The sequence below is a fragment of the Phascolarctos cinereus genome, unplaced genomic scaffold (genome assembly GCF_003287225.1).
Source record: "Phascolarctos cinereus isolate Bilbo 61053 unplaced genomic scaffold, phaCin_HiC Scaffold_1;HRSCAF=81, whole genome shotgun sequence".
NCBI lineage: Eukaryota > Metazoa > Chordata > Mammalia > Diprotodontia > Phascolarctidae > Phascolarctos > Phascolarctos cinereus.
In genome coordinates this window covers 167541887-167555132 of record NW_027555514.1, presented here as the reverse complement: position 1 = coordinate 167555132, position 13246 = coordinate 167541887, and the positions used below count along the sequence as shown (strand labels likewise).

The 13246-nt window shown below is 35.6% G+C and overlaps 1 protein-coding gene across 1 annotated transcript in view; it reads left to right on the top strand.

Moving 5' to 3' along the window:
* The window catches only part of TAF3 (TATA-box binding protein associated factor 3), a 230570-nt gene extending 222732 nt beyond the window's left edge, over positions 1 to 7838 (top strand). The window contains exons 6-7 of the mRNA XM_020965107.2: positions 3741 to 3847; positions 5811 to 7838. Coding sequence (XP_020820766.1) covers positions 3741 to 3847; positions 5811 to 5925 — 222 coding nt within the window. The 3' untranslated portion in view covers positions 5926 to 7838. The remainder of the gene's footprint in view (positions 1 to 3740; positions 3848 to 5810) is intronic.
* Positions 7839 to 13246: the final 5408 nt, after the last annotated feature.

The following is a 13246-nucleotide window of genomic DNA, read 5'->3' as shown; positions in this document are numbered from 1 at the left end:
CAAGCAAGTTTTCACTCTGCCCTCTTGGCTCTGCCTCATACCTTCCTACTTTTTAACAGCTCGTGGTTAGTGGCATGAATTACTTAGAACTGTTGGTTTACCTAAATGATTTCAGTGTAGTTAGAGGAAGACACTGGAAGAACAAAAGAAGAGACTACAGAAGGTATTAGATAAGCTACAAATAAATGGTAGAAAGCTGTTGGTTGACAAATGTCTATTCTGACAAACCTTTGCCAAGTAGGGCACAGCAAAGAGTGAGAACAGAACCTGAGGAGACAGAAACAAACACCCATCACTATACCATTTCTGAAAAATTATTAAAAGCTAACTACATTTCTGGTGTTTGGTGGCCCTAATTGAGATTTGGGTGGGGGGGGGAGCTATGCTGTTATTGCAGAAGCCTCTAAATGATTATTTTTTCTGCAGAGAAAAAACAACAAACAGAAGGTCAAAAAGCAATCTGGCCCAGTTATATGGCACCTTTTGGATGTCACAGGAACAAAAATGGGATATCAGGCCTTTAAAGACTTGATTTAGCTGCTTTCCACATGCCCTGATATTGGCTTTTGGAAGTCTAAACAATTCTTTTGTGTTCACACTGACACCCTTCTTTATGGCTTCAAGGCAGGGTTTGTTTTTGGTTTTGTTTTTATTGTTGATGATTTTCTTTTACCAGTAGATTTTTGGCCTCCAGCTGTACTGGTGAAGTCAATAAGCAAGAATTTATTCACCAATGCCTCATCCTAGAGTGCAGGGGTTTGGAAAGGGGTGACTGTAGAATGCAAGCTTCACAGGGTACATAAATGAATGAATAAGTAACTAAATAAGTAAATAAATTTTCTCTTTCTCCATACATACATATATATAGTATGCACACACACACACAGAGTATTGCATAACTGTTGGCACATTTTCCCCCATTAGAATGTGAGTTCCTTGAGTGCAAGGACTGTCTTTTGCCAATCTTTGTATCTCCAGTGCTTAGCACAGTGCCTGGCACATAGTAAGCACTTAACAATGTTACCCGGTTTGACTTGGCTCCATTGGCCAAGTTTCACATTGAGAGTACCTGCATCCTAAATGGAAATGTGCCTTCTAAAAACTTAGCTTCCTAGCTATCCAAGCATATTTTCAGAAATTATGTTTACAGCAATGTCCTACAATATATTCCTTAACCAGTTCAAAATAGACATGATCTGAATATTAAAGATTATTCCATTAAAAAATTAGAAGTGAAGCAGGTCGTATGTCTTTCACAATTATGGGTAAGGAATGATTTCTTAACCAAATAAGAAATAGAGGACATTGCAAAAGACAAAATATATACCAAATCTGAAAAACTTTTACAAAGATAAAATTAATGCATCTAGAATAATAAGAAAAGCAGTCAACAGGGAAAAAGAATCTTTGTATCAAATATCTCTGATGAGAATCTGATATGCACAAACATAGGGGAGAAAGCCACTTCCTAATAAATAAAGGGAAATGAAGGGAATAAACATTGGCATAGCACATATTATGTGCCAGTCAGTATACTAAACACTTTTACAAATATCATCTCATTTGATCCTCACAACAATCCTGTGAGGTAGATGCTATTATCCCTATTAGAGGAGACTTAGATAAACATAGTGGCTTTCCCAGGTTCACAAAGTTAATAGGTGTCTGAGGCTGAATTTGAACTCAGGTCTTCTTGGCTACAGGCCTGGTGCTCTATCCCCTGCACCACTAGCTGCCTCTAAGTAAATGAGCAAAAGATTTGAATAAGCAGTTTTCAAAAGAGAATTACATAATAGCAGCCATATGATAAAATCTTTTAAATCACTAATAATAAGACAAGTGTTTTGTTTTGGTTTTTTTTGCCTAGGCAGTGGGGTTAAGTGACTTGCCCAGGGTCACACAGGTAGTAAGTGTCAAGTGTCTGACACCAGGTTTGAACTCAAGTCCTCCTGACTCCAGGGCCGGTGCTCTATCCACTGTGCCACCTAGCTGCCCCTGGATTTTTTTTAAACCTTAAAGTTTTTGACCTAACTCTAAGCAAATTGACAAAGATGACAAAAGATGAGAATAGTTCATTTTGGAGAGATCGTGAAAAATAGGCATGGTAATGCATTGTTGGTGGAACTATGGATTGATACAGCCATTGTGGAAAGCAATTTGAAATTATGCCAATAAATTGACTAAAGCTTTCATAACTCTGGACCAAGAGATTCCAATGCTAGGTTTATATGTAAGAAGGTCAGTGACAAAAAGAAAGGCTCCAAATATACCAAAATATTTATAGCAGCACTTTGTGCAAATCACAAGGAACTGGAAACAGTTCAGTGTCCATCTCTGTCTTTACAGGGGTTATACTGTAGTAAGGAAATAAAATACAAACACAAAGCTAAAATTCAGAGTATTTTATTATAAATTCATTTGGGAACAGATCAATAGAATAGTTAACTTACAACGAGACATACCCAGGAACTTCATGATAGGTAGACAGCAAGGACTAAACAAACTGCAGCTTCAGAGAATGGCAGTTCCAACCCCACTTTACGTCTTCCCTTGAAATCACTAAGTGAGGGAAAATCATAGAATAGCCTACAAAGATCTTTAATGCCAGCACAGTGTGCCTTTGTATATTGTACAATGAAAACAGCTTCTAGGTCTTCAAAACTGGTGAGTTTTAAACAAGCCTTATGTGAAAAGCTGGACAAAAAAATGAAAAGGACTTCCTCCTTTTGATACATGAAGCTCCTATAAAAGTAGAATGTTGTTGGAGGAATTGATCAATTCTTGCAAAATTAGCTAAATGAAATTATAAGCTGTCCCATTATAAGAATTCTTAATCTCTTCTCTTGCTATTTTATGGCTTTTTGAAAGCAACTGTAGAACTATTTCCAAAAATTGGTTTCATTCTGTGGAGTTCTGAGGAAATTCCTAATAAAAGTATGCTGTTTAGAACTGCTAAGTTGATTAAAATAAAATTGAGAGGATATGATAGATATAGTAAAGCAGTGTTTGAATGGGTAAATGTTTGGCCTCCTTAGCATTTGTTCATTTGCCCTTTAGTAGATTGTACGGTACTGTAAATGTCATTATGGGAATGGAAAGTTACTTAGTAACAACTCTTTTATATCCTTGATCTTATCAGCTGGTTCAGGAGAAGGGTTTGGCTAATAAGTAATAAAGTAATACATGCATGTTTCTGTATGTATATTAAATCCATGTATCTCATGCAGAAAACTATATGTAGTGGAGCTCTTTATTAGGTGTAACTCCTGTAAAGGTTGTAATCTAAAGGCCTATATGTTTGTTAGAATGTTCTCTAGGATTAGAAGGCAATTACAGATGTTATTGTTTACAAGTGTATACACACACACACACACACACACACACACACACACACACACACACACACACACACACACACACACTACACAGAGAGAATCAACAAGCATTTATGCCAAATACCGTGTTAACATTGTTTTGTGCCTTAAGTTAAGCAATTTAGAAAGTCAGGATTCATTTTGAATGGTAGTAACATTTAAAGAGTTATTAGTTGTTTTCTGTGTAGCACAAGAATGGTGAGAATGGTGATGGCTTTAATTAGAAATGTCTTATTTTCCGTTTTGGCTTTGGTTTTCTCTTCTTGGATTTAAGATATAAAATAATGATTATTCTTTTTGTTCCTTTTTGTATTTTTGTCTCCTTCCCTCACTCTTCCTTATTGAAAACAAACAAACAAACAACAGATCAGAGATGAATGGGGCAATCAGATCTGGATCTGTCCTGGATGTAACAAACCAGATGATGGCAGTCCAATGATTGGCTGTGATGACTGTGATGACTGGTACCATTGGTAAGTTGTTCAGAATTTTCCCCTTAATATTTTTAAGAGAAAAAGAAAACTCCTTATAACGTCCCCTTAATGTTGAAAAAATACTCCCTATCAGCGATTACTTGAGAGGCATTATGATCTAGTGACTTGAGAGTCAGTCCTTAATCTAGAAGACGTAGGTTCAGGTCCCACCTTTGGCACATAGTAGATGGCTCTAGACCAGTGATTTAATCTTTCAGTACCCAGGCAGCTCTTTAAGAATATGAACTGTGTTCTCAAGGGGCAGGGGCAGGAGGTAGAGAGAGCATTTGGAACTCAAAGTTTTTAAAAAATGAATGTTAAAAAATTGGTGTTTATATATATATATATATTTTAAAAGAATACAATTTATACAGCAGGTGTTGATCTACATTAGGATAGAGAATTTTCTCATCAGATATAACTATCCCCCTTGAAACACAACAGTAACAAATATTACTGTCATCCTCTCACAAAAAGGAACTGCCTAAAATGATTACCATAATACTATACCAGAAAAAAAAAAGTATTGTCTATAGATCCCCTCACAGACACAGGAATGAGCAGGCCTAGATTTGTTACCATCTCTACTATCAAGTCATATATAAACCTGAACTTCAGCATTCCCAGCTATAACATCAAGGTGAGACTAACTTTCAAATAGTATCATGTGTGGGGAGCCCTTCATAAAGCTTAAAGCTCTATAGAAATAACAGCTGCTAATATGATTTCAAAGTACCTCCTGGAGCTTAATAAATGAAGGTGCTGTACAAGTACACAGAGTCACTGTTATTCCTCTCCTGAATTACAGAAAGCTCAGAGGTTCATAGGTGTAGAGCTGGAAGGGAACTCAGAGGCCTTCTCATCCAGTCACCTCATTTTACAGATGAAAACGTTGAGGTGGGAGGGGATGACATGAATTACTAAAGGTCACACTGCACGTGTCGGAAGTGGGACTTTGGATTGTTACACATATTTCTTGAATAGCTTATGGCAGATTCTATTTACCAAAACAGGTTTTTTTAGGAGGAAATATATAGTTTTTTCTCTGTTTCTTCCCTGAACACTCCTCCCTATCCAAATGAAGAATATTTTTTTCTCAGAAACTTTAATGCTTGTACAATAGGAGCTAAAATTTTGATGACAGCAGTTGAAGAAAAAAAAATTTGAAAAAATTTTTAAAGCAGTTGAAGATGTTGGAGTGTCTTTATTTGCTTAAAAAAAATTAAAGACTAACCACTGTTCACATGTCTTTTGATGTTACCAAGACTACTAAAGAGGAACTTATGAGCCCCACCATCCAGAGTTCACCTTGGCAGAATTTACAGAAAGAGCCTCACAAGGGCAGAGAGAACTACTGGAATAAATACTTGTTACTGTTGTGTTTCATGTCTCCTCACATGTGTAATCTTTTACTAAATAATAATTAATTAAATTTTAAAAATTACTAATTAAACATCTTATAAATAATTCAGCAAATACTATATAAATAGCAAATACTGTATAAATTATTAGGATTCTGGTGCTAATATAATGTCAAATCCTGCTAAAATATATCTCATTATCCTTGAAGGGGGTAATCTAAAGGTCTTAAAACAAAAAAAGGATGGGACCTTGAAGCGTTTATATTCTAAATATATGCAAATGTTAGTCTAGCATCTCACAAATCCTTAAGTTAATTTAAAAAAAAGATAATTTGTTAGAAAAAAACATTTGAGGTCAGTGATTTTCTGTGTATACTTAAAAGTTCTTTCTAAACAACTGAAATTTGATTAACAGTTTGTGAGAAGGAATAAAAATATTCTTGGCTATAAATTCTGTGTAAACAAGTATTTGACTTTTAAAAACTTTATACATTGTGTTATAAGCTAGAAAGAAATCAACCTGAAGAATGTAGGAAAGAAAATTTAACTTAGTAGTAAATTGTTTAACTGAGATTTTGTGGGTTGTCTGTAAAAATTTGTAGGCCCTGTGTTGGAATAATGGCTGCACCCCCAGAAGAAATGCAGTGGTTCTGCCCCATGTGTGCCAATAAAAAGAAGGACAAAAAGCATAAGAAGAGGAAGCACCGAGCACACTGACATGTCCGTGGTGGGCATGGTCTCAGCTGAGTGTCACATTTGGGCTTCTTCTCTGATGTTTGAAGAGGGAGATTTTGGTGCCGTTCTTCCCTCTGAGCCACCTTTATGTTAGAGAGATTATGAATCTTGAATGATTCAGTAACAAGAATAAACGGTCCACCTGGGACTGTTATCTTCTGAATGTTTTTGCTCCCATAGGATCCATTTTTCGTATGATCGCAAGTCTTCGTCACCTGAAGACAAACTCAGATAGAGTGGCATGAGGGCTAATTGAGTTGATGATCCATCTTCTACTCCTAACATTTCTACAGTAGCAGTGATGAGTGTTGTAAATAAAAAATCAGCTTTCTTCCCTTTTGATTTTCTTTCTCTCCAGAGCCTTTTCATTAAGGTGTTAGATGAGAGGATAATGTGTAAATGGCTTTGACTGTAATTTAAGGAGTGATTTCATTATTCTGAATGTAGTTTTCAGCTTTTTTCTCTGCATAGTCAAATAATCGTAATAATATGAAAGAAAATTCCAGTTGGGATGCTGGTAAATATTTTTGTGATAAGAATATATGATTTCCCCTCACCACCACCACAATTTTTAGTACTTACATGTAAACATGTTCATGCCTTTTTGTGAAATATCTTATTTTTTTAAAGAAAGGTTTCTATTGTGACCAGTTTTCTTTTGTGCAGATTGTTTTATGTTAATTGTAATATATTTTATACTTTTGGTTGTTTCATAATTTTGTTGATCTTTAAGCTGCTGGTGTCTTTTCTCATTGCTTGTACATTTCATCAATTTGTATAAAAATACTTCAAATTAAAAGATTTCCCTTAATGTAAATATTGAATATTTATGAAGTACTTATTTTTAAATTTTTTTATCGTGTTTAATTCTAGCTGTCTTTGAAATCCACTGTGATTTCAGCCATGTCTCTAATTACTGTTTTCCATGAACCCAGAAGGGGAAAGAACTATTTTTCAAAAGAACTTAGGTTAAGAAGTATCTGAGCAGCCACCCAATAGCATTGCGAGGGAAGAAGGGCCCTAGCAGTTGGAAGAATAGCAAGGGGATCGAAATCTCAGTGTTTCATTTGTCAACTTTTGTTTCTGCCCAATGTTTTTGCTTAATTTTATTAAAAAAGGACATGTAGATTCATTAAAGGTCAGAAAACCAATGCTGTAGCAGTTTGTGTTTATAATGTTTGTTTCTGCAAACTTGTTAACTGGTTTTATAATTTGAGACTAAAATAAAGTATGCTGTGAATATTTTTAAAGAAGAAAAATTGCAGGATGTCGCAAAACTTTATTATCATATTGATTATGGGATGGTATTTGAGTGTCTTGGCAGTAAAGCAAATAATTTATTCTGATGTAGAACATTGAACTTAATTGGAACAACATTTATGTTTTGGGGACTTTGGAATAAATCCAAGGCTTTATAACTTAATTTTGAAATAATTCTTGGGCTGTGAAGTGATAAATATCTTGAATTGTAATCTACGGGACTTCAACCTGTTACACAAATATAACAAATCTTTTAAAGGTCAAGTTAATTGATAGTGGGGTATGAATTTATTTAATTTTTAAAACTTATAATCTGCATAGGGAAATAAGGTTTTTCTCTCATGTCTACTAACTTGCAAATCAGTGTGGGTAGAATTGGCTAATTTAGAGTACAATATTGCATTTCCCTCTTTGTTTAATGCTACTCCTAAAGATTGTTCCATCCCTGCAAACACCCAGCTAATCTTATTCACTGAGAATGTGTTTTGTTTTGTTTTGTATTAATTTGGGATCATTTTATGTTTTATTACTTCTTTTTGTAACATTTTCACACACATGCAAATCTACTTATTAGGCCTTTTTTTCCAGTATGTGTGGGAGAGGGAGGTCAAATAAAGATTGTTGGCTGTTTCATAGTTTGTTTTTCTGTTTCCTTTAGGAGTTTCTTCCCTGAGACATGGATAGTGGACCCAAAGTTGCCATATTTAAGGGAGCAGGTCATGCTAGTAAAATAAGAAAAGAAGTATCTATATAAATTTTTTTTTTTGCCAATCCTACTGAGAGACTTCAGTCCATACTACATTACTACATTTAAGGAATTTCAATCAGTTTGCTGTCCCTTGCTATTTCATGGTTGCTTTCCTAAATCCAGTTCATGATTTTATAAATGGTCTTTGCACTAATAAAACCAAAGAATCATTTTCAGGGGGCTGGATAGCTCAAGGGATTAGTAATGGAATACAGAGCCTTTCACCTCTAGGTCACTGAGTTGAATCCAGCCCAGGTCACTAGAGACCAAAAGCCTTTACCATCCTATGCAGTGCAGTGGCCTGTGTGAAATGAGCTCAGTCTCAGTCTGTAGTGGACAACTGTCCATATCACTAACCAGGGAGAGTTCTGGAAAATGCAAGGAAAAATGGTTATAAGAAAATGAAACACTACCTCCATAAGGCTAAGTTGGAAAAATTGGACATCTCTAGGTTTCTTAAGACTGCTAAAAAAAAATAGTAATATAAAAACTATAAAGCATGCTACAAACAAGAGTGTGTATTAATTTACCTTATTTAGTGAAGAGTAGAACAAGAAAAGGAAAGCTTGTGTTACATTTTTAAAAAAATGCACTAATTGGGGGAAACTTTACTGGGTTCAGACCAGAAATCTCTGTGAAGCAAAGGAACACTATTGGCTTTTGAAGACAAGTTGGGAGTAGAGAGCAGTTGGGGGAATCGCAGCAATTGAAATCCCAGTGAAATGTGTGGTTGAGCCAATCGTTTACTATGTAAAGATAGATTTTTCTGTAGTTTGAAATGAAAATGCCCCCTCTCCCCCATCCACAGGTGGTTAATAGTTTTCCAGGTATAGCAACTATAAACTGTTTCATTGGCTTCTACACTCAGGAAATCAGGTGACCTTAGCAGCAAGACCTTAAGGAGAAGCCAGTGGGGGGGGGGGAGGAGGGTGCGGGTGTTGTCCTGCCTGGTGATCTTATTGGAAGGGATTTAAGGAACTCAGAGAGATGCCCTCACTTACAGGTAACTGAGAAGCTCTTTTAGTGAGATAATCTGCCTTCAGAACCATGTGTAGTTCACAAAGCATAATTTCTATGGTTGACAAGGTGTTTCTCTTCTGAAGGTGTCTGCAGTTAAGTACAGCGAGGATCTTTATCCTCCAGATGATTTGTGGTTCCAGATGTCCTGAAAAAAAAAATCAGAGGGTATCCGAGTATTCTGACTTTGTCTGGCTTTTTCTGAGATAAAATATAGTGCATTACTCCACTGTATCACCTAAACCGCCTTTGTTCTCCTTTCAATAGGACGATTAAACAAAGACCTACTAACCAAATTAAAGTATAAAATGAACACTGAGATATGGAAACCTCGCCAGCAAGAATGCTAATGAATGAAGTTCACTAAAGGCACGCTGGCTAAGTTTTCAATACAAATAGTTTTATGGCCAATCTCTTTAGATCATAGCAATTTTCTTTAGAAGTTTAAGTCTAAAAGTAGATGAGTTTTCTTGCCTGTAGAATGAATTAGATAATGTTCTGAATAAAGTCTGTCTCTACAATTGTATCAGGCATTCTGTTAGGAAACTATCTATTTCATTGGGAATCTTGGACCAATTGTAACCTAAAAAGCATAAAGCAACTATTAATCCACGTGTGTATAGTCCAGTGGAAAGCGTTGTAACAGGAGAGTTAGAGGAACAGCCGAACAGCTTGTTCCCAATTTGATTTAAGCATAAGTGTTTAATTTAAATATGAAGTATTGTGAGCAACTTTTAGATTCTTTTCACTATGAACAGCCCAGATATTGTAATCCAGTCTTTGGAACATGGTTTTTAGACAAATTTTTATGATGACCTTCTGATCTGTGAGAGTTCCCGGACATTAATCTTTCTCAGTAATTTGCCTTATAAATCCCAGTGTTCTGAATCTTTTCTTAAAATGAATATATGAAGAGCATTTAGCCTCATTTAGTTAGTACCTGTGTTTCACATACATATTTCTTCCTTCTTTGACTTTAAAACCGTCTCTCTGGTGACCTCATGTTGCAGTGGTTTTGCTGTGACTGTGATTTGAAATGCTTGTTTATAATAACTTTGAAACATGCACTAGATTGAACAGTGATAGTCACCTTATGAGCAAGTAAATTAGTAAGGATAGTTACTGCAGCCTACTCAAGAGTTAAAATATTTGGGTTTCAACAATAAAAGTAGAAACTGCTTCAGCCCTGGGCAATAATTTATTGCTGTAACCTGGAATCCTAGTCAACATCGGTCTTTTAAAAAATATTTTATTAGTTAAAAAAATAAAGTTTCTAGTAGGAACATCTTGAAAGCTAAAGAAATGACATTGATAAGATTATTGCCCTTAGTAAGTTAACTATTGTCAAGACATGGTTTAAGGGAAGTAACTTTCGGCTAAGATTAAGCTAATTATGTATGAGCTATACTTTGAGTGGCATTCCCCTGGTAACAAGTTATAAGAATTAACCCTATAACAAGTTATAAGAATTAAGTTGTAGCTGTAACTGAGATATTGATGATAATAGTAATGTCAGAGCCTTGAGTTTAGAACTTTTTTTTTAATCAGAATGTCTGTTGCTAAAAGTCTGCCACTTATTAAAGGTACCTACAGTTTATATTGACCAGATAAACCCTGAGGCTTCAATGTACCTGAAAGTGGTTATAGGTCCTAAAAGGTTATGCCAGTGGGGGCACAAGCCCTATTATGTCTTACAAGATTAACATGGCTTTGTTGTAACAGAAACAAGGCAGTTCTTAGAAGGCAAGGTTCCAGACTTTCTAGTGGTGCAACCCTGAATAAGTCACCAAATTTCTCTGAGTTTCAGTTTTCTTATCTGCAAAATTAGGACACTCTTATACTTTCCAGCTTACAGAGTTGTTATGGGGAAAATGTTTTATAAACCTTGAAGTGCTACATAAATGTGAGATGGTGGTGGTGGGGATGGTAATGATGATGATTATATAAATGTGAATAAGAAGCAACCTACCTAAAGTGTATTTCATAGGGTTGGTTACTAGGTATGGAATTTTTTAGCCATAGCAGCTTGTATATAACATGGAAGAGTTACATTTGCATAAATGAAAAAATACCCACACTGATAACATCACAACTCTTTTATAACTGATTTCACAGGGTATTAGCTGGACCTATACTACAGATGAGGATGGGCTTCACACATTGACATTCTTCATGTTTTAAATTTCTTGCTCACCTGTTATATTCTGTTCATATATTCATGGGATCTTAAGCATTCCATTGTTTTGCTCAATCTAGCCCTATGCATGTTCTTTTGATAGGTCAGGAAATAGTGTTTCTGTGACTTTTGTAGTTTATTTAGATCCTAGATTCTGGATGTCAACACCCATCCAAAACATTTAAGCACACTTAACTTTAACAGTTGTGCAAAAAGTAATTTGTGTTTGTTATCATTTATATTATCACCTTTTCCCATAAGGTCTCATTAGAATAAAAACTTTGTTTCCATTCTGCCCTCTTTTCCTTCATTGGATAGCACACCTAAGTGCTGCCTAAAGTTTGTTAGAAGAGTAGAACTATGGCATTGATAACTAAGGAGAAACACAATCTAAAAGTAACCTGGAACCAAGGATCCAACTAAGAATAAAGACCCAAGGTGAGAACTACTGACATTGCCCCACGTTCAGCAATAGCACTCTACATGAACAATCCAAACTATAGATTAATGGTGCCAGAGCTCGTGCCTTTTCTAAGAGAGCTCTTTGCTGTAGGGATGAGTTGACTTACTGCTACAGAGCATCCCCTAGTGGAAATTCAAGAATCATTAAGTTAACAGTAACCACAGAGAATCAGAGAATGTTAGAGCTGAAAGGGACCTTGCAGATGAGGAAGAGGCAGCTAAGTGGCACAGTGGATAGAGTGCTAGGCCTGGATTCAGGAAGACTCTTTTTGAGTTCAAATCTGGCCTCCGACACCAGCTCTGTGACCCTGAACAAGACACTTAACTTTGTCTCAGTTTCTTCATCTGTAAAATGAGCTGGAGAAAGAAGGAAATGACAAACCAGTATTTTAGTCAAGAAAACCCACAAAGAGTTGGCAATGACTGAAAAAAATGACTAAACAAGTGAGAAAGCAAAGTTCATCAAAGTGAAGTATCTTGTTCATGGTTATATAGCATCAATGCCAGAGCTCAAACTCAGATCTTCTGAGTTGTGTTTTGTTTTGTTTACCGTTATAGTATGTCTTTCCAGACCTCATCTGTAGAGCTAGTAATTTACATTCACATATCCTTTCCCATTAGAATGTGATAGCAACTTCCACATTTCTGTGGCAGTAAAATTTAAAAGATTTTCTAACAGTTCTAATTCTGGTGCTGCCACTGATTAGCTATTTGACATTGGACAAGTCACTTCACCTTGTAGCCTAAGTTAACTCATATGTAAAATCAGAGGGTCAAATTAGTGGATCACAAAGGTGCCTTCCAATTTTAACTCTTACAAAATTAGTGAAAGGAAGAGGGAAACTAATTATAAATCATACATAGTAACAATTGGAAAGATGTTATTTAGGCTCTTGAAATAAAATGGCAGCAGCCTATATATATACATGGATAAAGAATATGTATATGTATAGAAATAAACCAAAACAAGATAGTTACTTTTAAAAGTATCTTCTAAATTGGATTCTTCATGTATCATTCTATATGTGACTATCAATTGATCAATAAACATTTATTAAACACCTCCTATCACTGTACTAAGCATTCAAGATACAAATACCAAAGTGATACAATTCTTAACCTCAAGGAGCTTATATTCTGCTAAAGGAAATCCAGTACATTCACAGAGAAATAGTTTGGTGGAAACACTAACTGGAATTCAACCAATGCTGGGTAGGGGTTTTTTTTTGGGGGGTGGTGGTGAGGTGAGGACCTTGCACACAGATTGGTCATTACTTAGTTCTTAAACCAGCTTAGCAAAAATAAACATTTTGAAAGATATGCTCATAGATTACAGGTTGCAGAAATCTACTTGAGTGCTTCAAATTACCAGTTTAGTAATCCAAAATGTTAGTCCCTCACTAATGTTTCTTTCAATTAGTAATCACAGACAGTGTTCTAATGTATGCAGTCATCTTTTATGGGAGAAGAATCCAAGAGCATTTATGCTCTAGAGAGTTATTTACTTTTCTTTACCAGACAATTGTATAGTGCAACTGTTTTAACAGTTGCCACTGCTTTTCAGAAGTGATCTTTGAGCTTGTGCATAAATGTGCAAATGAACATTAAACACATTGTGTAGACAAACTGTTCCCCACACC